This window comes from Emydura macquarii, unplaced genomic scaffold (assembly GCF_026122565.2).
Source record: "Emydura macquarii macquarii isolate MOO-44397 ecotype Brisbane River unplaced genomic scaffold, CSIRO-AGI_Emac_v2 contig_374, whole genome shotgun sequence".
Classification (NCBI taxonomy): domain Eukaryota; kingdom Metazoa; phylum Chordata; order Testudines; family Chelidae; genus Emydura; species Emydura macquarii.
This window is the reverse complement of record NW_027130511.1, coordinates 9711978-9736335: the sequence shown is the minus strand read 5'-3', so window position 1 is coordinate 9736335 and position 24358 is coordinate 9711978. Positions and strand designations below refer to the sequence as shown.

The 24358-nt window shown below is 40.2% G+C and overlaps 1 protein-coding gene across 3 annotated transcripts in view; it reads left to right on the top strand.

The window, feature by feature from the left end:
- MIPOL1 (mirror-image polydactyly 1) overlaps positions 1-24358 on the top strand; it is a 272270-nt gene that overhangs the window by 54398 nt on the left and 193514 nt on the right. For all 3 annotated transcript variants that reach the window (XM_067533876.1, XM_067533883.1, XM_067533891.1), the window contains exons 4-6: positions 8843-9059; positions 12217-12349; positions 14833-14938. In XM_067533876.1, coding sequence (XP_067389977.1) covers positions 8843-9059; positions 12217-12349; positions 14833-14938 — 456 coding nt within the window. The remainder of the gene's footprint in view (positions 1-8842; positions 9060-12216; positions 12350-14832; positions 14939-24358) is intronic.

Here is a 24358-nt window from a genome sequence, read left to right as displayed (position 1 = left end):
ATTAAAAATTACAGAAAGCTTGTAAATGTGCCTCCTAGACTTTTATGTGTGTGACCACATTGCGATCTGGCATGTTAATGAAAATTATGGCCTTCCTGAGTTTTGGAACCAATATAATTATTTCAGTTTCCTCTTTATTCCTTGATAGAGAAAAATTATTTCACATTCACTATTAAAAAATCCCCCACATTATTCTTTGGCTTCGTTTTGTTGTATCTCTTAGGATCCTAATGAAGCCAATGAAAAAGAAAAGAGAAAGTTAACGCAGGAGTAATTGCTAAATGGCATTGGAAAAGAAGAAGGGGGCAAGGGCAAGGAAGAGGGCCAGTAGTGAGGAGGTACTCTAGTGGACAGAGTACTGCACTGGGATTTCAGGTAACTTGGGTTCTATTCCTGATTCAGCCACTGGCCTTTGGGGGGGCCTTGAGTAAGTCACTTCATGTCTTTGTGCTCCACTTACCCCATCTGGAAATGGGAATGGTACTGACTTCCTTTAATGCAAGAGCTTTGATTTCTACTGATGAAAAGCACTATCTATATAAGAGCTAGGTGGTATTATTATTATTATTAATGGGTCCATCACAGAGTGACTGGCCCTTTCAGGGGACTCCGGGCCAACCTCATTTGTGATCCTCCCAGCTGATTCTGATGGGCTAAGGCTCAAATAACCCTGTTCAATTATTGACCCAGCTGGAAAGGAGTCAGAGAAATGAGGTTGCTTACAAAGAGTGAGACAGAGCTCAGTTAGTGAGGGGAGCTGGCTCCTCTGGCAGGCCCTGGAGAAGGGTACTCCTAGGCAGATGACCGAGGAAATAAGGAGCAACAAGAGGGAGACTATAGTAGGCTCTGAAGCAAGAGGGACAAAGAGGAAAAACCTTTGAGAGCTGTAGCCCAGGATGGACCAAGAAACTGTTCTATGTTCAAGATTTTGCCCAAGTTGTATGTTTGGAGAATAAAACAATGCTTGAATAAAGACCTTAGGTGTGGCAATGAGTCCTCCATGGGCAGAGATGACAGGCCAGCAGGCTACAGCCTCTTGTGTGTGTGTGTGTGTCTTTTTCAAAAGAAAACAAACATCACACTAAATCTGCCTTGCATTGTGTTTTGAGGAATTCCTTAAATCTGCCTTGCTTTGTGTTTCGAGGAATTCCTTAAGAGGCCCTCACCTGGCCCAGTTAATTGCCCGGGATTTTACAGTCTTCAGCCTGATGGGGTCACTTCTCCCTGGTTGTAACAGTTGTGAACTGGGAGACTGTCTTCAGGTCTTGTGGCCTGTTCAGTCTTTACCTGGCTGACAGTTAGGGACAGCTAAGCTATTTGGGATATGTTGCATTTGCTCAGCACTTTCCCTGATCTATTCTCAAGAGCCTGGCTGTCATATGTGGAAGTCAGGCTAGGTGGAGTTACAGGAAGGGGAAGGGATTCAGTTAAGTGTTACAAAGCCACCTTGAGTGTGATCCAAGCCCCCAGATGCTCCTAAACTTCTGTGGCTGTAGATCCCAGCCTCTCCATGGAGCTGCTGTGAACTCTGCACAGGTGACACTGTTAGGCCTTGTATGGAGTCCTAGTAAGCAAGCATATTAAGATCCATTCAGATAGTCCTGACATGAGGAAAATAAGCAATTGGGCCTAATTAAAAGAGAGAGAGTCAATGAAGGACAGTTGCAAGATAATAGCCTGGTGCTGCTACACCAATGCCAAGTCTAGACACTGAATACTGTGGCGATTAGGTCAATACAATTATCAACTTAGGTCATTCTGTGCTAAGACCCCCGGTTGAGGTAAACTGAGGTTTTTATTTTGAAAATGGGAGATGCTGATTCTATAGCAATGTTCTATGTTAAATGTTTGAACCAGCTGTTACAATTTTGCCAAACAGAAGCTGGAATTACTTCCATTATCCGCTTGCACTGACTTTCTCAAGTCCTTCCCCATCTTCTCATTATTTTATTTGGGTTAAATCTTGAAGACTTCTTGTTTGCCGACTCGTAAAAGACAGCAGCAGGGAGAAAGATGCATGTCAACTGAGTAGAGGAGGTCAAAAGTAGTAGAAGCTCTTTGCCAAGGTACTTTGCAACCTCCAACGTGCTGCGTTTGTGATGACCCAAATGGGAATGAGGGAGGGAAAGCAGGGGTATCAAGAGTGTGGATAGCAGATCCTTGCATATAGCCCAAACAAACCCTGCCCCTCCCCACCAATACCAAGCAACAAGAGTAGATTCCTTCCCTCAGCTTCGTTTTGTTTCACTGCAGGTTTATTCAAATAAAATCCTTTTATTTGAGCTTTGCCCTCCTTTCCAGGAGTTAGGACCTCTAGTTAGGAAGCAGGCGGGCTGTTCAGCAATCTGGTTCTCTTGCAGAGATTCTGTTTGGTAGAGTTTTGAAGTGATATATCTGAATGTGTATGTGTTGGCCTTGACACAGAATGCTGATTCATTTCTTTCTGAGCATTAAGTTACCCAGCCAGAGTCCTGATTTCTTTAGCATGGGTGGAAAATGGGCTAGTTACAAGATTCAGGCTGAAGGGTTGTCTTTTCCATAAGACTTAGTATATTGTCTAGGAGAAGTGCAATTCTGTAAAGTGCACTCAAATTGCATTCCTTGTTACAAATTTAAAATAACACTTTAGTCTATTTTTGGCTGAAATGGATAGACATTGCTGAAGATAGTGCTGGCAACTGTCTTGTCAGAACAAACATCTTGTTTCAACCTAAACACTTAAATGTGGAATTTCTGAAGCACGAGCATCTGGATTGTTGCGGGTCACTGGAAATTTTGAGAATTTTTTTTCCCCATGCCATGAAAGGAGGTTCCAGGGAGGATGGGGCTAGGCTGTTCTCGGTGGTGGCAGATGATAGAACAAGGAGCAACGGTCTCAAGTTGCAGGGCGGGAGGTCTAGGTTGGACATTAGGAAAAGTTTTTCACTAGGAGGGTGGTGAAGCACTGGAATGGGTTACCTAGGGAGGTGGTGGAATCTCCATCCTTAAAGGTTTTTAAGCTGAGGGTTGACAAAGCCCTGGCTGGGATGATATAGCTGAGGTTAGTTCGGCTTTGAGCAGGGGGTTGGACTAGATGACCTCCTGAGGTCCCTTCCAACTCTAATATTCTATGATTCTATGAAAGCTAAACTTCATTTGGATTTTTTTTTTTTGACAAATCACTAATCAAGTAACAAGATCAATCACTACTGCAAAAATGAGAAGGAAGGATTGCAGTGAAGCTTTGTGGTTTGTTGCCTGATATTAACACTTTAACACTGTAGATTGGTGATCTTTGATTTGAGGTAAATATCTGGATTTTCAAATTTGACCAGACATGTATTGTGGTACGTGGTTGTGGAATAAGTATTTGTAATACCTCTATAAAGGTTTCTTTTTTTTTTTTTTTTTAAATTCCAGTTGGAATGGATTTTATATTTCTTTTTAAACAAATGAACACTCCTGGAATGTTTGTAACCCACACATTGCAGCTTTGTGCTAGTGTATGCAAACTAGAAACAGAATGGGGGTATTTCTTTACTATGGGGACTATATGGTGCTATAGCTATGCCAACACAACTCCATAGCGTAGACTCAGCCTATTCTGGCGGAAGGATTTTTTCCAGGAGTGTAGAAACACTATCTCCCTGAGTGACAGTAGTTACCTTGCTGGAGGTATTCTTCCATTGACCTAGCTGCATTTATACTGGGGTCTAGGTCAGCATATCTACATCACTCGGGTATGGATTTTTCATACTGCCGAGTGACAGAGCTATATCAACTTACATTTTAAGTGCAAATCAGGCTTGGGTGAAACTAGACTTCTTGGTGTTCAAACTGCGACCGGGGGGGGGGGGGAGTAAACAGAATAAATAATAAAATCTACATCTACTTTTAATTAACTTTCTTTTTTAATCATCTAAGCTTGCTGTTGGTACCATAAGTAAGGAAATTGGGGGGGGGGGAAGAGTAAGTATGGGGTTTTTAATATGATTTTCAACCTGTGTCCCTTTAACAATGATAACATTGGACTATGAGCTTGTAATTTTGTAGCCAGCTTTCCAAAAAATTTAGTTCATTTTCCAAATGTATATTGCTCTTTGTCTTTCTCCCTCTTTTCCCGCCTTTATTGGTTTTCAAGTCCCATTCTTCTTTGCCATCTTTGTCCTCTGCAGATAACTCTCCTATCTTCCTTACCCTTCGGGCTGCTCAGTTCCTTCCTTTCCCTTTACATATATGTAGGTCCCCAGATACTTCCCAACAAACTTAGTGCTGATTAGGTGAGTAGCAAGTGGAGTGTTAAGAAATCACATTTGCATCACCCATTTTGAACCAGCATTTCTTCCCTTTTTCCTTATTGTCTGTGTAGCTACAGGATTCTCCAGTAGTCTGCTTCCCTGCCCCCAATGTCTCTGATATCTCGATGATGATAGAAGTAGTGATGACTGCTTTAACTTACTTAAACTGTGGCAGTGCTCAAAATGTGCTAGGTGGTTTCCATGCAAAGAGGAATTCATGGTCACTTCGCCAAAGAGTATACAATTTAAAAAGATAGACAGATGAGGAGTAGGGGAAAGGATACATTATATATGGTAGATTCCTATTTTATTGATTACATATTTTCTACTTGTTTCAACTTCCATCACTCCCAAGTTAAACATGCTAAATTCTCCTCCACCTTATTTTCTTCACAAACTAGTTCCCGTTTAACTTCCTGCACTCCACCCACATCCCAGCCTTCATTCTAGTGTCTTTATGTCCGTTCTTAACATTTGCCTGCCCTTTCACTCAATATGAAAGCAATTCATTCAAGATCAATAGATGATCAGCTTTTTAGTTTCACCTTTTTAGTGAATTATTAATCTGGAAAAACTGAATGTTTAAGTTTATGTAGAAAATAAGTTGGTTTGCCCATGCAAGAAGAGTCAAAATCCATGTTGGGTACTGCTTCAGTGAAAATAAATTCTAGAATGTCTGAAAAGATGCCTTGAGGCCCATCCATGGCACTCTTTATGCAACTTGATTATCCATATACTTTCAGTTTCTGCCATCTCTGTGCACTAGTGCTGATTAATTTACACCTTAAGGTTCAGAGTACACCCAAGGTATGCATTGATCAGTGTTGCTGCATAAGGGCAGTTTTGGTTGGACATTAGGAAAAACTTCCTAACTATCAGGATAGGTAAGCACTGGAATAAGTTGCCTAGAGAGGCTGTGGAATCTCCATTATTGGAGATTTTTAAGAGTAGGTTAGACAAATACCTGTCAGGGATGTTCTAGATAATGCTTGGTCATGCCATAAATGCAGGGGACTGGACTTAGGTACCTCTCGAGGTCCCATTCTGTCCTATGATTCTGTAATTCTCTAACTTGTCTTATTGCTAAATTATCTTGTACTAGACCCAGGACTTACATTATTAGTTAGGGAGTTGAGGGTGGTTCTGTAGCTAGAACCCATGGTCATGTGTATTTGGTGAATAAAAATTTCTGAAATTGGTAAGTCACTATACATAGTAGACCTGACTGAATTTACAAAGTTTTCCTCAAAGCACAAATGAGGACACTGACACAGATGTAGTGTCTTGACAAGGAAAGGATTCAGCTTTATTAAACAAGCAGCAACTCCAACCTTAATGCCATTGGGCAGAGATAATCCTTTCAATTCTGAGAGGTGGAGGCTACCATCTTCAGAGCCCTGCAAATCTACGGATATCCACTTTATATCGGCGGATATCCATAGACCATTTTTGCAGCTCTTGGATTGAATGTGGATACAGATTTTATATACACGCAGAGCTCTAAATATGGGATTTCAAAGGCAGGGAAGCAGCTGTCTGCAGCTCACAGCCTATGACGCTGTTTTCCCGCCTTCAAAATCCTATCTTCCCTCCTTCCCTCCGTACAAAGAAAGGGGAGGTAATAGATCAAGCCAGACAGCAAAATCCTCCATACTCCTATCACCATGATTTAAGTGACCAAGCAATTTAGGAAACCTTTCTTGACTTCACTGCCATATCAGGTCAGTGGGGGAGGGAGGCAGCTGCCTCTGCAAAGGAAGTCAGTATGGCTTCCTGACTTACTTTGCAAAAGCAGCTGCCTCCCTCTCCCACTGACCTGATATGGCAGTGAAGTCAAGAGAGGTTTCCTTAACTGTTTGGCTGCTTACACTGAGGCGGTAGGAGCATGTGGGATTTTGCTTCCTGTCTTGATCTATCACCTCCCCTTTCTCTGTACACGGGGGGAGAGGGTATATAGATCTCGAGGGGAGGCTGCTTCCCTGCCTTTGAGATCCTATATACAGTACACACGCATACACACAGACGCTCCACCTCAGAGGCACTGTGAGATAGTGTACTGCTGTGGGTGCGGATACCGATAAAAGACAGAGTGCGGATCGCAGGTCAGAGACGAGGTGCTTCTTTCGGATGCGGATCCACATTTTTGTATCCGCGCAGGGCTCTAGCCATCTTTCCTCTGTCTTCTAAAATCAGCAAGCAAGGACCAGATTCTAATAGCGTACCCCAAGCTAGGTCAATTACAGGCCCTAAAACCAGCTAATTGAAACTTCCTGCTGAAGGATGCCTTGCAAAACTGTTTTCTTTTATAAAACACTTCATTGCTGGCAGTGTGCGCTGAGATTGGTCCCTGTCCCAGGCAAATTTCAATCCATCTCAGTGATTCCTAGCTTTGCTTGTGATTCAAAGGAGGCATAGAATTTCCAAATCCTAACCACACCTAGATTGGGAATCAGAGAACATCACCCCACTAGTGCCCTAAACAATCCAGTTTAGCTCACCTTCCTGCAAGAACTCAGTACATACATCGGTGAGGTATAAAAGCTACAGATTTGAAGAAAAGGAAAAACCCCTGCTGGTGATCACCTTATGCCCTGGAGCGTGAGGGCTGCGATCTCTTGTAATTTTAATCTGTCCCAGTGTAACCACAAAGGCTGATACTCTGTTATATACTTAGATGATAAGCTCTTTAGGGCAAGGACCATCTTTTTGTTCTGTGCTTGTACAATTCCTAGCCCTAGGGAGTTCTGGTCCCTGACTGGGGCTTCTAGGCCCAATGGTAACACAAATAATTAATAGTAGGTGTGTGGCGGTTGGAGATTTCCTCCCAATCATTAACCCATCCCTGCCTGCGGTGCTTCAAATAAATATTAGTTAGGAAGAATATTGCTGCAATACAGAAAGGAAAAAAATGCCTGAGATTAAGCCAAACTACTGAGAACAAGCACCAATATCAATAGCGCAGCACCCATCCTACCGTGTGCAGGCGGGTGGTTTGAACTGCTTTGTATGCAAAGCAAAGGGTATCTAAAGTGGAAGAAGTGGAGGAGACAATGCGTTTGCAGACAAGATTCTTCAATGTGTACTTTGGTAGATAGGAAAGCAATTAAAGGTGTGTCAAGGAGAACTCCCTTTGGTGGTTACACAACCAGAAGGGATTCCCCCTCCCGCCCAAACCAAAGGATTAAAGGCAATAAAACCTTTAGTTTTCTAGCTAATATTGACTGAATATAACCAGAATATCCCACACCTTAGTGGGGACAGGATCTTACAGACTGTACTCGATGTCTCTGCTATATCTTGTTCATTACAGCAGGGTCTTCCTTTGCCATGTACTGTAGCAGGGAGCAAAGGGCTGAATCCCTTTTCCTCAAGCCAGCAGCAGTTTCAAGGAATGGCCAGTCAGAAACCAGTGGTGTGTGGGCCAATGAGCAGTAGTGCACACCTCCTTGAGGAGTGCTGCCTGTCCTGCATAAGTTCCATAATAGCCCTGGGATAACCTGGTCTGAGGAAGCAAGCTTCAACCCAGGGCTGAGGCAGGGGTTGCAGCAAGTGGCTGTGTGTCATTGCTATTCCTCCCTCAGGAAAGAGATTCCTGGAATTTTGACAGATTTTAGGGAATTACTTCATCTGAGTATTCTTGGATTAAACTCTCTGCTTCTCTGTTTTATATGCAGTACAGTACCCTGAGTTTGTTTAATGAGTATTTTAAAGCTATTCATAGAATCAGTAACAAGGCATAGACAGTTTTTTCTTGTATCAGGTTTGAGGGAAAATAATGAACCTGATCCAAGTATGTATAGAATAAAAGCTATCAGAATAAACGACGACAGTCAAACAACAACCTTCCTAGTGCAATTTTCTTAGGAACCTTTAGAAATAAAACTTAGTATTCTCTATTTAATCTACATAAAACAGATAGTTCAGAATATATCTGCTTCCTAAGATTTGCCAATATTATTGGACTCTTTGGGTGAATAACACCCCAGCATGCACTGGCTGCATGTTCCAATAGACTTTCACAAGTTGTGGTGGCAAAACGATCATAGCACATGCTGGAATATCTCATCGCTATCAAGCTAAAGATCTGAGTGGAGCCAGCTGCTTTGGGAGCTAAGAGGAAAATCAAAGTAAGCTTTGAAGTCATAGGGCCTGATTCTCATTTATACTTAAGGGGCCTTAATGTAAATGAGAATCAGGCACCTAATGTGCTGTAATACAGGCTTACCCTAGCTATTGTAGATCATCTGTAAGGGCAAATGATCTATCCTATTAATAAGTAATTGAGAAAGGGGAGAGAAATCAGGAAATGGGGAGAAATATTTGACTTGCATTGGAAATATCCAGTAAAAATCAGTAACTCCTGAATGTGGACTGTTATCCTTCGGGTAACACTTCTTTCCTTTCATCAGCTGGATGAGGGAGCAATGGACCTAAAATTGGTGTCTTTCCTCCCTCTGTTAAAAAGAAAAGTGTGGGTGGCTGGGTTTTTAAAATTTATAAATTATTTAAATTTATGCTTTTCTTCAATTTAAAAGGGAGTTTTGTTCATTTTTATTTTCAAATAGAAATCTATAATCTGGAACAGCAAAAAGAAGACTTTCAGCTTTATCCTAATTCTTCAAAAAGCCTACAACAACAACATGAATTGGTCATCCAGGGAAATGTTGAATCAAGGAAGCTCTCAGATTTGCCAACAACCAGTTTACTAAGTATTCAGACTGCTAGCACCAAAAATGTGTGTCTAGATCATATTATTGCTCCTTGTACGGCTGAAGAATCAAGGTAAATACAAGCTTTTTTAAATATTTTTTCCTGGATTGAGAATATTTCACTCTGATGGGTACAATTTTCAAAGGCGATGAGGGGAATTAGCTGCCCAGCTGTCATTTAAAATTCAATGTTCTTTGGGTGCTGAACTCTCTTAGGTTTTGAAAATGCCAACCTATATAAATATGGAGCACTTCTCTGCAGCTTGTAATGTAAGTAAGGCTGTTAGTGTGTTGGATTAAAAAATGGTGACCATGCTCCCCCTCTCGCCCCTGGTCCATGTCTCCTGGAATCTGGGGTGTCTTCAGCTCCTTTCACATGTTTGTCTTCAAGCCCTATTTCAAAGCTGTTGTGGTATTGATAAATATTTCTATAGAGCTATAATAAACCGGTACAAAACACTACCGAAATTTAAACGAGACATGGTCATTGCCCCAAAGAAGGTTAAGTCTATATCAGACAAGCATTGAAAATGAAGCTACCTGTAGAAAGGGAGAGGTAGCAACATGAGGGGCAGGGGTTAAAATAAAGTCTCTTTATGTCACAAATGAAGTTCTGACACTACATACAATTGGGTATCAGGCGGGGCCACAGAAGAGAGAGCACAGCAGTGAAGGCCACTTGTGAAAACCAAAGCAAAAGAAATGGGTCTTGAAGAGGGGGCTTGAAGGAGAAGTCAGGCTGTTGGGTGCCCTGGAAGAGGGGCTTTCATTCACAAGTGAATTGAGTTGATGGGAATGAAGACAAGTGTAGGAAGAGGAGAAACAAAGGGAGCAATGAAAAGGGAGGAGTAGGCAGACCACCTGGCTTGAGTTGGGGGAACAGAGGGAGATGGGAGGTGAGACATAAGCAAAGCTTTGAAAGTGAGGGCGAAGAGTTATAACCCGTGGCAGAAAGCACCCATAAAAGAGATCTTGGGGGCTGCTGGAAGGGGAGGAATGGTCCGTGGAGTGAGAGAGAGATTATAATTTGGTTACTGAATTGTGGATAGACAAAGAGGGGAGGGTCAGGGAGGCTGGGGATGAGGTGGTTATCCATAGTTCAGGTCAAAGGAGGGGCATGGTATGTGAGCCAGGGTTTTAGCAGTGGGAACTGAAAGGAAAGGATGGATTTAGAAACGGTGAATGATGGGATGTGAGAGGAGAGATAAAAAAGGTCAAAGGCAACTCTTAGAGGTGAGATGGAGGGGTTAGTAATTGTCGGTGGCAAAGGTGAAAGAAGGGGGCGGGGTTTATCAATCTTTACATCAACAACTTTACATCTTTTTGTCTTCCACAAAGACTCCGTCTATCTTTTCCCTGTGCCAGTAACACTCCCTGTGTTCTCCTTCAGAATACCATATTTTTACATTGGTGAGTCCAGTTGTACTGATACCTGGTCCCACCACTTGCACAACTTGCCTTTTGCTTCAGTGCCAGCTACCCTTGTTTGACATAATTGTGCTAACATGCTAGGCGTATGGGATGTCTCTGATTGAGACTGGTGAACGGGCCCGAGAATCAGTGGCGGGAGCCCCAGAACTTCATGCATGTGCCTTTCAGTACATTCCTGGGGGCAGCTGATCTCTCCATGGCTCTATTGATCCAAGGTTTATTTGTCTCTGTGGGCTGGAGACAGAATCTATAATTTCATCCTTAGTTTATTCATGTTTACTGGAAAATAAAAACTTCTGCGATCTGTATATGTTATCACTGGTTGTCTTCATGCAGATATTCTGTAAGGCCTTTAGTAGATTTATCCATGTCATTGTCCTTTCTTTATCCTGATCAGGTTTGAGTCCTGTGTTATGTGTTGCATTTTCATTACTATTAGAATGTAAAATACTTCTTTGTGTGTTCATGTTGTGTTTACGTACTTATGAGAAATTCTGATTTATTTACTATGGGTTACATTTTCAAATGTAAGCTTATGACTTTGGAAACTGAATCCCATTTTTAAAGGTGATTTAGGCAACTAGGAGCCATTGCTTAAGGAAGTCTCCTTGAAAGTCAGTGGAAGTATAGTGCCTATGTCACATTTGAAAATTTTGTGCTGAGTCTTCAACTGTCTTTGACAGATCACCCTTGTTTTTCTCCTCTTTCATTTTGGGGCATGTATTATATTTGGAGATTGCAACTTTTCTTGTCTGCGTTGAGTTTGAATGTCAAAGGTAATAGGCTATATGGTATAAAACTTAGTTTTCTGTGCCTGTTATCCACGAATTTCTCCCCTAATCCACGAATGTGTCTACATTGGTCCTTCCTTAGAATTAAGATGCGAGTTATCTGTAAATAACAGCTGACAGAGTAAAAAGTATTTTTAAAGAGTTACTTTGAGTCATGTCCTAGAAAGTTTAGACCACAAGACAATATTTTGTGGACATTGGTATGCTGTTAATGAAGCCTGAATTTTTCTCTGATTTGATATAGTAAGAGTGCCCAATTCAATTTTGAACCAGGAAGGGATTTCACCCTTGTTATCAACTCCCCACCATAGCTGGCACCGTACATTAGTAGCATAATAGACCTTAATAGTATTAAGGTTCGGCAGTAAATTTCACCGCATTGTATTCCAAAAATTAACCTTTTCAACCCCAGTTTATTGCTTTTCTGTCTAGCACTAAATAAATCATCTTGGAATGCTCTGGGTGGTATAAAGTGGGGGCATCATGTGGTCTGATATAATAGTTGGAGTAATATAAACATTTTCTAGATTTCCCAAAAGATGTTTTCCTTTGTTTCATATCTTTTGAATATTTGCATTTCTTTTCATTAAGTGGGGTCTCTTGAAGTATGTGTTTTAGCCTGAGCATCAATTTGATCCCTCAATATTTTCCTTATTTTATTACTCTAGGTCAAACTCCAGTTTTTTTTTATATTTACTTCCTTTAAGCATTTCCCATTTAAGCTAAATAAGCTATGAAGTCTATAGTTTATTTTATATCCTGACATTTTAATAAATTTATTATTTCACATACCACTGTTGGTCTAAGTTTAAAAGATGAGAATTCGGCTTCATCCAGCACTCTGGCTAATTTATAAATCCTAAAACTGTGATAGTCAACTATCAGCTTTGGTAAACTTCAGATGCAGGTACTGGATGTTTTGCTGAATAAGAGAATCTCTGTTCAATTGATTGATTGAAGTTTCTCCTTTCTTTTCTTTTCTTTTTTTTTTTTTTTTTTAAATCATAGTATTACAGAAAAGCAAGGTAGAATGCTTTCTGACCTTATGACTTCTTGGAAGGAGACTTCAGAGCTTGATAAAGAGATGAATATTGCATTCCTTTTAAAAGAATTGGACACTATAAGGGCAAAGAATAAAAAGGTACAATAAAGATATTCAGAGTACAGTACTTGCTGTTTTACTGTTGTCCTTTAAACCTACATTTCAACCTTTGCTAATATAGTTTTACTATTTATTTTATTTTAATGCATTAATAATCAATAGATCATTTCTATTCATTCTTGTCATTCATTCTTGTCATTTCTATTCTTATTATTTGCTTTATGAATGTTTCTCAGAAAGTGAATAATCTTTTATTCTTTGACCTTTTTTATCAGAGACATCAATGTCTATATCATAGATAGAGATGCAAAATAAGCATATCACTGTAGGACCATTCATTAACATTTTACTGGGTTTTAGTCAAACTTGTGGAGACTGGGGAATTTAGAAACACAAGGGCTGACCTGAAACCTGTTGTAATTAATGGGAACACTCCCATTGTGTTCTATGAGCTTTGGATCAGGGCCCATGGTGGGCTAGTTTCATGTCACAGTCGTTCATGTTGGTGACTAGGAGATCCAGTACAGATCACAGAATTTTGCAATCAGATGATTAAGCAAGCACAGTACAAAAGTGAGAATAATGTGTCACAAAAGGTGCTTTGTCCATTTATTTTTACAATAGCCATTTAACTTTAATAATTTGATTTTCATAGCAAACTAGTAATAAAGGTATCATCCATTATTTTCCAGAAGTAACGATATTTAGTAACATGAAATCTCACAACAGTGCACTCCTATTAAATCTTTGCTGAGAAGAGAGGAGAAACGAATGGTTTAAAAGCAAAACACAAATAATTAGAAATAGCAAATTGTTTCAGGCCCCAATCCTGCAAACATGAATATGCTTCACTTTAGTCATTTTGGTTGTCCCTTTGAAAACAAGTACAGGCACAGAAACGTTTGTGGGATTGATGGCTCAGTAAGTTCCAGTGTATTTATTTTTCCTTTTTATTAGCATTTCCCTATTGTAGTTCAATTAATTAATTTCTGTATTGCAGCTGATTAACTGAACTTGATTTATTTAGCAGAAGTGCCTCTTCATTGCTGTTACCGTGCCTGACCTCCTACGAGTACCTCTGTTCATTTAAAGCTGACCACATTTCTCCATCCCAAACTTTAATTATTTACTCTCTCAGATTCCCTCTCCTGTTTGCTTAACTTCACCTTTAATTAGACTAATACCAAAATAGAAATTGTAATCTCTACATATATTTTTCCAAATTTCTCTCATTTTAGATAGGAAAACATTTGAAATCTTGCCCCCCACCTAGTCTGAGGGTTACTTCAATTCCCTAAGCCACCATCACCATCTTGTATCATTGTTTTTTTGTTTTCTTTTTCATGTGTTGTAGACCAGATTTCAGCCTTCTAATATAATGTCGAGGGTGGAGAGTTTGAATGATGGCGCTTCCATGTTGCTATGAAAAGTTTGAAACCTACTTTCTGGAATGGTTTTCATTTAATGTTTTCTTTTAAATAATTTATCCCCTTGGCTTTTTCCCCATTCTCAGACAGCTCAAGCATTTCGTGACACTATTATCAGCTGTTTAGCATAAAAAGAGCCATAATTTGTAAACAGGAGCCCTTGCTGGAAGAATGTAGTCTATCCGATAGGCAGGTCCTAACGTAACTTGATTGTTGTAATGTAAGATTTGAAGTAATTTCTGCCATTGGCTAAACACTGCAGAGTTTCCATTGTCAGTAGGAGTCACATGTGCATAACCAAATTGGCAGAGTCTGATGTTTCCACAGGTTCTTATTTTACAGTTAATTGACAACCACACACAACTGTTTCCCAAATACAGATTCAATTAATTCCCAGATACAAGTAGGGCTTCAGTGTTGGGAGAAAGAGTCAAAATTCTGGCTTGCAAAGCATACAGAAAAGAACCACTGCACCTACAAACTTAGCCCAAACCTTTCAGTTTATCTGAACTAAAATAACATCATTGCTATGAAAGGGCTGTGAACTGAAAGAGTATTCCAGGGAATAAGATGCACCATCCATCCCACATTGCTTTTCAATTACTTTATGCAATACTGTTATAGCTAATAGTGTCTGAGAGGGAATATCCCAAATAAAAATAGTGACACACAGTGCTGGCTGTCGTACAGAGTAGATAAGAGCTGGCGCTAGGCATAAACAGACTAACCAATTGCTTAGGGCTCCAAGCTGCTCAAGGGGTCCCCATTAACTTTTTATGATAAGAACTTGCCTATTTTAGTATTGTGCGAGGGAAGGGGGCAAAAATATTCCTGCTTAGGGCCCCCAATGGGCTAGCCACCGGCACTGGAGTAGATGAAAACAAGGGGATTGAATATAGAAGGTTGTGGGTTTTTTTAATTTAGTGCTTTAAATAAATACAAGCACATTAAACACCTGTGTTGCTTAATGTTTGTTTTCTTTGGGAGGAGGGGAATCATTTTATAAGATGGAAATTTATATTTTGCTGAAGGTTAATGGAGCCTCTAGGGTATATTTGTCAGATAAAAATCTTATTGTCCATTTGTTCAATTCAGCTTCAAGATAAGCTGGCTGAAAAAGACAAGGAGCTGAAGACAATAAAACTGGACTTAGAACTGCAAGAGAGAGCTACAGAAGCTAAGATTGCAGAAAAGACTGCAGGTACAGTAGACAAGCATTTAACAGATGGCCCTGTGGATCATACAGTACCCACGGTTGCTATATGACGTGGCCTAGTGACTGTTAACTATATTTGCTAAAGGAGGGAAGGTTTGACTTTTTTTTTTTTATGTGTGGGGCTGTTTAGAGTTGCTTAGAAAATAGGTGGCTTTAACATCCTGGTACTGGTATTAGTGAGAGCTTTACCTGTATTCATACTGATTTGGGCATTAAATGCATTGTTAACACCATGTCAATCCAATCACAAAAAGGTTGTTTGTTTTGTTGGAAGGTCCTGAACAAACAAGAGGAAATAATGATTACCAGTGCCTCTACCTTTCAACCAGTAGTTCAAATACCACTTATTGTTTTAGCTTGTTCAGAGCAATACTACCCCCCCCTCCACCTCTCCTTTGTATGGAGATAGTCACACATTCACCTCAACTGGAGACCTGCTTGAAAAATCTGTTCTTCTACTAGTTAATGAATTTTCATCTGATGATGTTGATGATGGTATGGCTACAGAAGATCAGGTTTATAACAGATTTCCAAAGTGAAAGGATTTTAAAGTTTACAGTTAAGTGACTACTTTAAAAGAAATTTCAAAAACAATACAGATATGCATATGATTGTTTAACCATTGTTCTCTGGGTAGGTATATAAGAAGAGAAACAGTTACCGTGTAAAGTTGCAAAAAGTTGTATTTTAAGTAGAATATTTTTATATTTAACAAGTGATTTCTTATTGTATAGGCAGCTAGGTGCTGTATAGAGCCAGTACACTGTGAACGTATAATATTATAGAGAGCAGCTGGTTACTACCTTAAAGAAAGATGACAGTATTCTTTTTCAGATCTTTCTCCAATGATTTAAACAGATAATTGCACCAGAAATTTATAAAGTGCTTCACACAGTTTATCATCAGCAATATTTTATTTTTAATATATATTTATTTTATTTATTTATTTGTTAGGTGCAAGGTGTAAAATTGTTACTTTAGCGAAGTAAGTTTACATAAAATGTTCATGTGTCTGATGACCAGTCCCCAAAATGTTGGTACTGAAAGGGAGATTAATCATCACAGAAAAATAGTGGAAAAGAATGTAAGTAAATAGACAACCATCTGATTTTTCAGCTGGGTTATCTGTTTAATGTCAGGCTCCTAAGAATACAGTATTCTTTGTTTGTGTGTGTGTGTATCAGAGATGAAAGAGGGGTTTTCTGGATTGTTTGTGAGGGCAAAGGGCTAGATATTGGGAAGCAAAATAAGAGAAATTGTGGCTATTATTAAACTCTGTTTCTTTTTTGAATCAACCCTCTTGTGTATATTCAGAAGAAACATAAATGTCCTGTATGCATCATGGTAACATTACGGTTATGTGGTGGATGATTCTTTGGATTAAATTCCAAGTTGTCTGTTTTTTTGGATGTTTGCATAGTGTCTTACCTGTGTGTATAATACAGAAATATTTTATTTAAAGTAAACCTTTATTGCTCATTAAAGCCTATAGGGGGAAAAAGCCTGTAGATATAAAATATAGTCAAAATCCTAATCAGTTTCCTGTAAAGATAGGAAGAAACAACTGTTGGCAATCAGTTCCCATCTTAAATTTTTAATTTTCTGGTTACTTTAATAAATGTATTAATGATATCTTCTCCAGAAGGTTATGACATGATATTATAACTAGATAGTGACAAATCACAGTAAAACAAGAGCAAACCTGAATGTGAATCAAAGCTTTGAATGCTTAACAACATTCGGGTAACTTTTTAATACATTTTCCCCCCCTCTCATGTTTTCTTTGTTTCTGCATCTCCAGGTTCTGGAAGAGCAGAAGTGTCTAGTTGCTGGGAGAGAAGGTGTCCTCCTATTTCTAGCCTGACTAGCAGGAGAAAGCCTCACATCTCTCTCATGAGTTTTTGCTTCCTGCTGAGTTTTACCAGTCTAAAAGTTTTTCAGATAGTTTGGATAAACACTCCAAAATTAGAAGTTACCTGAACCAAACTGAATTTGTTGAGATTTGCCAGTTTGTCTAATAAAAACCTCAGGAGCAGACCTACTATATAATTAAAGAGCCTAGTAATGAAGATTCAGTGTATTTAGACAAATGATTTTTTTCATTTTGTGAAGTTTGTTGCGAAGAGGGGAACACATGGTGCTATGATTTTATGTAACTAGTTAATGTTTAATTACTACTGTGTATAACACATGGAAAAGTGAAGCTTATAAAAATGGGCGTTTGCATTCTTCCTATTGCTTACTACTGACTTTGTGATAAGAAAATGACTCCAGAAAAGTACATTGTAAAAAACATCACACAAGGACATAATAAAAACATTTACCATCTTCTTTGGGAGGGATTACCATTCACCTTTTAAAAAATGAATCTTCCAATTTATGTAGAGCCTTGCTGATTTAAAACCTGGGTCAGGAAAAGAAAAACTAAAGGCAGAAAAATATATCTTAGACCTAAGTTCCTCCTGTGCTGCTGACATATCGGACAGCCCAGTTTCTGAAATGATTATGGTTACTTTCTGGTTGTAGTACTGCTTCCCAAGTGATGCCAGCGCATCAGTATCCTCTGTCATTATCTTGTGCCAATTCTTCCTTTGCCTTCCTTGCTTTCTCTTTCCTCTTTCGGGTATGCTATTCAATGTTTGCTTAGCACTTTCCCATCTTCCATATGATGTAAATGTCCCAACTACTTGAGCCTTCTTTTTTTCTAAAATGTCTGTCAGAACCCCTACTCACACATTTGTTTTGTCTTTCCATGAAACAGGTAATATCTTCCTCAACCACCTGTGATGACCAGCCTCCAATCTCTTTTTTTTAGCCACAGTCCTTGGCCACAAGTCTCTGCTCCATATAGTTGCACAATCGGTACAGTTGCATGATGTAATCTGACCCTTAGTTTGGTGTGGAGGCCTCTGTTTGACCAGATGTTGTTCATCCTTCCGAAAGTGGTGTTTGCATTCCCTAATCTCATATGAATATCATAGCAGAACTCTTCTATCTATTTGATTTCTTTTCCATGCAAAAATGTATGTGAATCTGTTGTATAGTTTTATATCTTTCATAATCTTGGTTTTCTCTGCATTTACTTTCAATCCAGTTTTTGCTGTTTCCTGTTTTAACTCTAATGTAAGGACAATCATTCTGTTCCATGTCAGACTTAGTAAAGCAATGTCATCTGCAAAGTCAGTTTGTGTGATTTGTCTCTGCCAACCCATTTTAAACCATTCAGAATGCCTTTTGTTGCCCTCTTCATCATCCAATCTATTGCTAATGCAAAGAGGATTGGTGAGAACACACAACCTTGTCTAACTCCAATCACAATATCAAATCACTCACCCAGACCTGTATCCAATCTTGCTTCGCATCTACTTCTGTCATATAAACTCCTTATTATGTCGATCAGCTTGTCTGGTATACTGTAGCTTCTAGCAATATTCCACAGGATCTCTCTGTGGACACCGTCGAACGCTTTCTTAAAGTCTATTAAGATGGGTTTTGCCAAGCAGTAGCTTTTCTAATGATCTGTCAAAGAGTAAATACCTGTTCACAACATGATCTACCTAGCTGGAACTTGGCCATTTTCCTAATATTCCTTCCACTGCCTTCTTAATTCTATTCAACATAGCAGCAGCCAAATCTTCACCCAGGATTCAGAGTCATACAGACCTCTCCAGTTCATGCACTGAATCATATCACCCTTTTTTGGCACTGATGCAATGATACCATCTTTCCCATCTTCCCAGTGGCACTTGCTCTTTCATTCGTATTTCATTAAAATGTTGTTAGCTTTTCAGTTAGAATTTTGCCTCCCGCCTTTAGTACCCCTGCTTAATTCTGTCAATCCCAGGAACTTTCCCCTGCTTTAGGCCTTTGATGACTGCTTTTTATTCCATTTAATGGTGTTGGTTCCTCTTCAGATTTAGCCCTGACATTTTTCTTGACTCTGTTCCTGATCCTTGGCTCTAGGCAGTCTAATGTGGAATGGTTTCTTCCTCTAGATTCTGGCATCTGGATTCTAGTTCTTACTCTAGATTCTGATTCAAATTCTGGATTCCGATTCAAATTTAGCATTAGCATTTCTCTTGACTCTGTTCCTGATCGTTGGCTCTGGGCAGTTTAATGTGGAATGGGTTCTTCCTCTGGATTCTGGTTCTTCCTGTGGATTCTGATTCTTCCTTTTCCTCTGGTTCTTCCGGAAAGGTCTTTCACTATTCTATAGAGCTGCTTGAAGTCTCCCTTCTGTGCTACTGCTTCTGCCTCTGCAGCCTTCTCCTGAAGCCAGGCATTTCTATCTTGCCTTCATCTCTTCTTTATTACTTTGTCTTTTACACTGTGTTTTGCATCTGCCTCTAAGAATTCTGTGTCTTGCACTGTTCCTTTTTGTACCTTCAGAGCTTTATGTTCATCAGTCACTGCCCGCTTTCCAGATGTAAACCATTGCATCTTTCTTCTGCCCTCTTCAGTGGCCCACTTCTTCCGCTGCTATCATTACAGCTGTTATCTTTCAGACTTTCATCAGCCTGGTCCTATAAAATCCTGGAACGGTTGTTAAATGCAATCTAGAATCAGATCTATGTTTTTTTGTACTTGAACTTCTCTCTTGCTAAACCACTGTCTGTCTTTCTTTATGATCTTTTTGAGTTTAAGTTGCAATGCGGCTACTAAAATATAATGATCTGAGCCACCATCTGCTCCTCTGCTGACTCGGACATTCCTCAAAGAATATAGCCCATTTGAGAGACACACACATGTTCTATCTGGTAGACAGACACATTGTCTGGTGATCTCCGTGTGACCTTGTTAATCCTCTTCTCCTACTATCTTTAGGGTATTTGTGCCATTGAGATTGAAGAGCCATTCGCCATTATCAGTTTGGATGCCTTCCTCTGCTCTACCCATGACTATTTCCCAGCCAGTAGAGTTGTTACCAATTTGTATATTAAAGTTGCCTATCATCAACTTGATTTTGTGGCTAGGCAAATCATCCAGTACTTACTGCACCTGCTCGTAGAATGTACCTATTTCACTGTTGCCTGCTGTGTGTATTGGTCCATATATTTGGATTATTGTACAGGTGTTGTCTCTTGTTTGCAGCATGGCTATTGTTCTGACATTCACTGGCTCACTAGTCAGCAGGGTCTTTGCTGTGATGTTATCCAGCATATTCCGACACCTTTCATGCATTCCTACTCCTGTGTATAATATTGTAACATTATTATACACCATCTTGCCATTTCCTGCCCATCTCATTTCACTTTCACCAAATATGTTCATATGGTATTTTCTCATTTCTTGTGTAACCTGTACAGAAAAACAGGCACTATACAAAGTTCATATTCCACATACCTACTCTTGTTACAGATTCGGTCATCAGGATTTGATGTCTTGATGCCAGCTTCCTTTCGGTTTTCACTGAGATCTCTCATACTTGGATTTTAAGCACCAACCATCCTCAATTTTTGGTTTAAGAGAACTGTTTCTGTTGCAATAACTTTTTACTCAAGTGGGTTGCAAACCCAACTGCAGAAGCCTTCCTTTTTTTATCCACATTTGTGACCAGCACTGTTGCTAAAAACAGAGTGCATTTTAAAATGGAAACTGCCATAGATTTCAGCAGCCAATAACCCAAGGCTTGTCTCTTTATAGTTTTCATTTCTAGAACTTTGTACATGCAGAGGAAGAGCAGAAATGTCTGGGGGCTTGATGAGAGAATAACAAAAGATGAAATAAAAAAGATGAGGAAAGAACATAAGGTGTGTGTTTGTAATCATATATATGTAAGAAATAATGTACTGTCAGATACAGTCTTTATTGTTCCTTTTTACAGCCCAGACAGTGGGTTTCAGCCTCTGTCTTGGGTTATTGTCTCTGCCCCAAGTTTGGGACTGGGAATAGAGGAGATTTTTGTTGTTGTTGCAGTTCTTTGGCCACTAGAGGCTATTATTCCTGCTGCTACTGCCTGCCATAGATTATTTCTCTTGCTAATTCTTTACTATTCCACCCCCAGCCTCCCATTCTCTCTCATGTAAGCCATCATCTCTGGAGGTATTGTGAACTTATTTATCCCTCTGGAGGAGGAAGAAAGTGAAGAGGCATCAGGCAAAGGCAGAGGAAGAGAGAGCCATACAAGAATTGAGTGGAGGATGATGGAGAGGAAAACAGGGAACTCTGTGGGAGGGAAGTTTGTGGGAGAGGAAGGGCTGTGAAGAGAAAGGTGAAACTTCTCAAAGGGGACAGAGGAAGGGAGGAACAACAAAGGTGGAAAGAGAGAAAAGAAAGTTGGCCCCACAGGGGTGGGAGAAGGGTGGACCATGCCAAAAAAGGTAAAGGGAGAGTGGAAAGTAAGGATGGAGACATTGTAAGGAAAAGATGGGAGATAGAAAGTGAATATCCCTTCAAAGAAGCAAGAGAAGGGAACAGATCTCCGTCTGAACGAGGATGATAGCCCATTAGGCCTTCCCCAAGAAGAGAACTAATAGATATATAGGGGGCAACCAGAGTCTGCTAACAGAAAGGGGTAGTTGTGTGTAAGGAGAGTTGCAGGGTCTAGGTGAAGCCCCCATTGGATTGTGAAAACTTCATAAAGCATCAAACCTCTGAAGGTTGCTCTTTAATTATTTTGTACTGTAGGTATTTTTAGTATATTGAAAGTGGAGTCTTGCAGGCTCTTTATTTTAGTAGGGCTGCATTGAAGCGTTACATAGTGATGCAATGTCTCACTGCAATATATAAGGCACAGTATGTAGAATGAGACTGATGACCAAGAATGGCACCAGTGATATCTGTTCTTGAGTCTCTCTAGAAGGACTGAGCTTCAGCAGCATTGCCTGGTTGCTCAGGACAGTCTCATGGTCAATACAGTCTCTGTCAAGCACAAAAATACATATATTAGCCTCCCCACTTGGATATGGGAGATGAGACTTGGATCAATGACCCTGAGGAGGAGAAAATTCCTTAAGGGTGAGGAGACGGGGGAGAGTCACCTCTCTAAACTTGTACTTTCCAAAAGAGGCAATCTGACCATGCTGGTCATATTAACTGTAAAAAATGACTGTGGCTATTTTGACCAGCCATAAGAAGGCTTCCAAGTTATCTCCTCTATGCACTGCATCTTGGACAGGGAGTGGTTTGTTTCTACATTCCTTTAGATCATGTAAATAACTTTCTCTCCCACCCAAAGAAATAGGCCAACATATTTCTTGGGTGCCACTTTTGGCATTTCTGTTATGTAGGTTGGCAAAGGAGGAGGATGCCGACTGGAAGCTTCTTACTTGTTAACCTGGTTTCTCCAAGTCCTGACTATGCAACCTGAAACATCGCAAACTGTATTTGTTGTTTTGATAGGGTTGGAATTGTTTTTCTGAAATGTGAATTAATAAAATATTTCGCTTGGTCAACAAAGCAGGATTACTCAGCTTTACGAAGGGAATGACATCACAATTATTTTGCTTGTAGAAGAACTTGTATGTCACCCCAAAAAATGACTATAAGGAAGAACATGGAGAAATATCACGAACAGTTAGGAAATTACCAGTAGCCTTTTTTTTGTGTGTGTTTTAAGATGTCATCAAAACCTTGTAATGTAATTACAGCTTTGATGCCTAGTTTTAGATTTTGTGAAGTTGTAGGTTCCTTGTTCTGTATTATTAAAGACAAACTTGTCCGGCTATACCGAAAGGACAGGAGACATTGATATGGTTTTAATCAGGCCTCCACTTTATTATTAGGTGTCTGGGACTACATGGCAGATAAAAGTATACAGTGCAGGTAACCCTATGTTCATTCAATAACTTCCTGGGGAGCTTCTGCCAGCCCCTGCCTCTTTTTCCATCCAGGTCCCCCAGCTAATCCATTGCTGGGACCTTACCATTCACCCCTCCTCATAGGAGGGTTTAAGGTGGGCTATAAGAAAGGAGGGTTGGCTCCTTGCCGTACCAATCCTAGTAGCCCTCCCCCCGTTCCATTCCTTTAATCAACATCTATTTTTAAGTCCTTTACCAAGCCATTTATCTGGTCACTGCATATCTTTCTGATGGAGTTCTTGCACTGGACATGCACCACAAGGAGGTGCCAGCAATTTGCTTGGCTGCCTCCTCCCCAAACCCAGTCAGGTTCCCAGACATCTCCCAATGTCCTTTTTTATATCAGACAAAATGTGTCAGCATCCAAATCTGACAGGGGAACCCCATCTCTTACCGCCCCCTTTTTATCGGACAACAATATGTATGAAACCCAAATCCTCTGTCATCCCAGGTGCTATGCCGAGATTATTGAGTTTGCCACTTCGCCAGGTTGCCAACGACACCATGTACCATAGTGCGCACACCTCCATAATGGGCTATATCAATGACCAGCTTCCCAGATCCTGAAATTGCAATGAAATAATTAAAAACTTCTCTAATAGCTCAGCCATGTGCCCAGAGCCACTGATCTCCGCACCACCACCAGCATCAAACGTCAAAGCTTCTTAGTGCTTGTGGCATCCATTTGGCTTCCACACTGGCTCCTGGTGCAAGCTCCCAAAACCTGTCAAACTGAACACGAGATGAGGCATTATCCACCCCAGGTATGTGGTTGGAAGAAAAACTGATGTTAAGGCTTAAGCATTGCACTAACCTCGTGACCCTGTGTGATCTGGAAGTTTGGTGACAGTCATGTTGTCACTTGAGAAACACACCCTTTTATTGGTTAATGCCGATCCCCGAATAACCACAGCAACCAAAATGGGAAAAAATTCCAGGAAAGTGATGTCATGCACTACCCCATTTTGCATCCAGATGGCGAGCTATTTCTGGGCAAACCACTACCTTTGTAACACACCCCAAAGTTCATGCCCCCAAAGCATCTGATTGGATTTTCAAACCAGTCTCCGGTCACCATTCCTCTCTCCATAAAAACACCCCATTACATTGGCCCAAAACCTGTTTCCCACACCTTCAAAACGTCCTTCATCTCTCCAGTAACTTGTATAAAATGGTGCAGCTTTCTACACCTGCTCTAGTTGCTGCCAGCCGGGCACAGAATGCCATCCTGGGAAAGCCACCTTGCAGGCAAAGTTAAGGTGCCCCATAATAGACTGCAGCTCTCGGAGCATGAGTTTCTTAGCTTCTGTAGCTCTCTTAAGCAAACCCAGTAGCTCCTGAAGCTTATCCCAAGAGAGTCATGATATGTCCGCCCTTCAGTCTAGCTCAATCCACAGGTAGGTCAATATAGTGGTAGGACCCTCTGTTTTTTCCTGCGCTAAGGATACACCCAACAGTTTAGTCTGGGCCTGAAATGTGTCTAAAAGGTGAAACACACTCATTGGACCCCACCTGTCCTGCAAACAAAAAATAATCTAAATAATGCACTATTTGGCATAAATCTGCTGCTCGCATCCTTGTCCAGTGCAACATTGAACTAAATGTT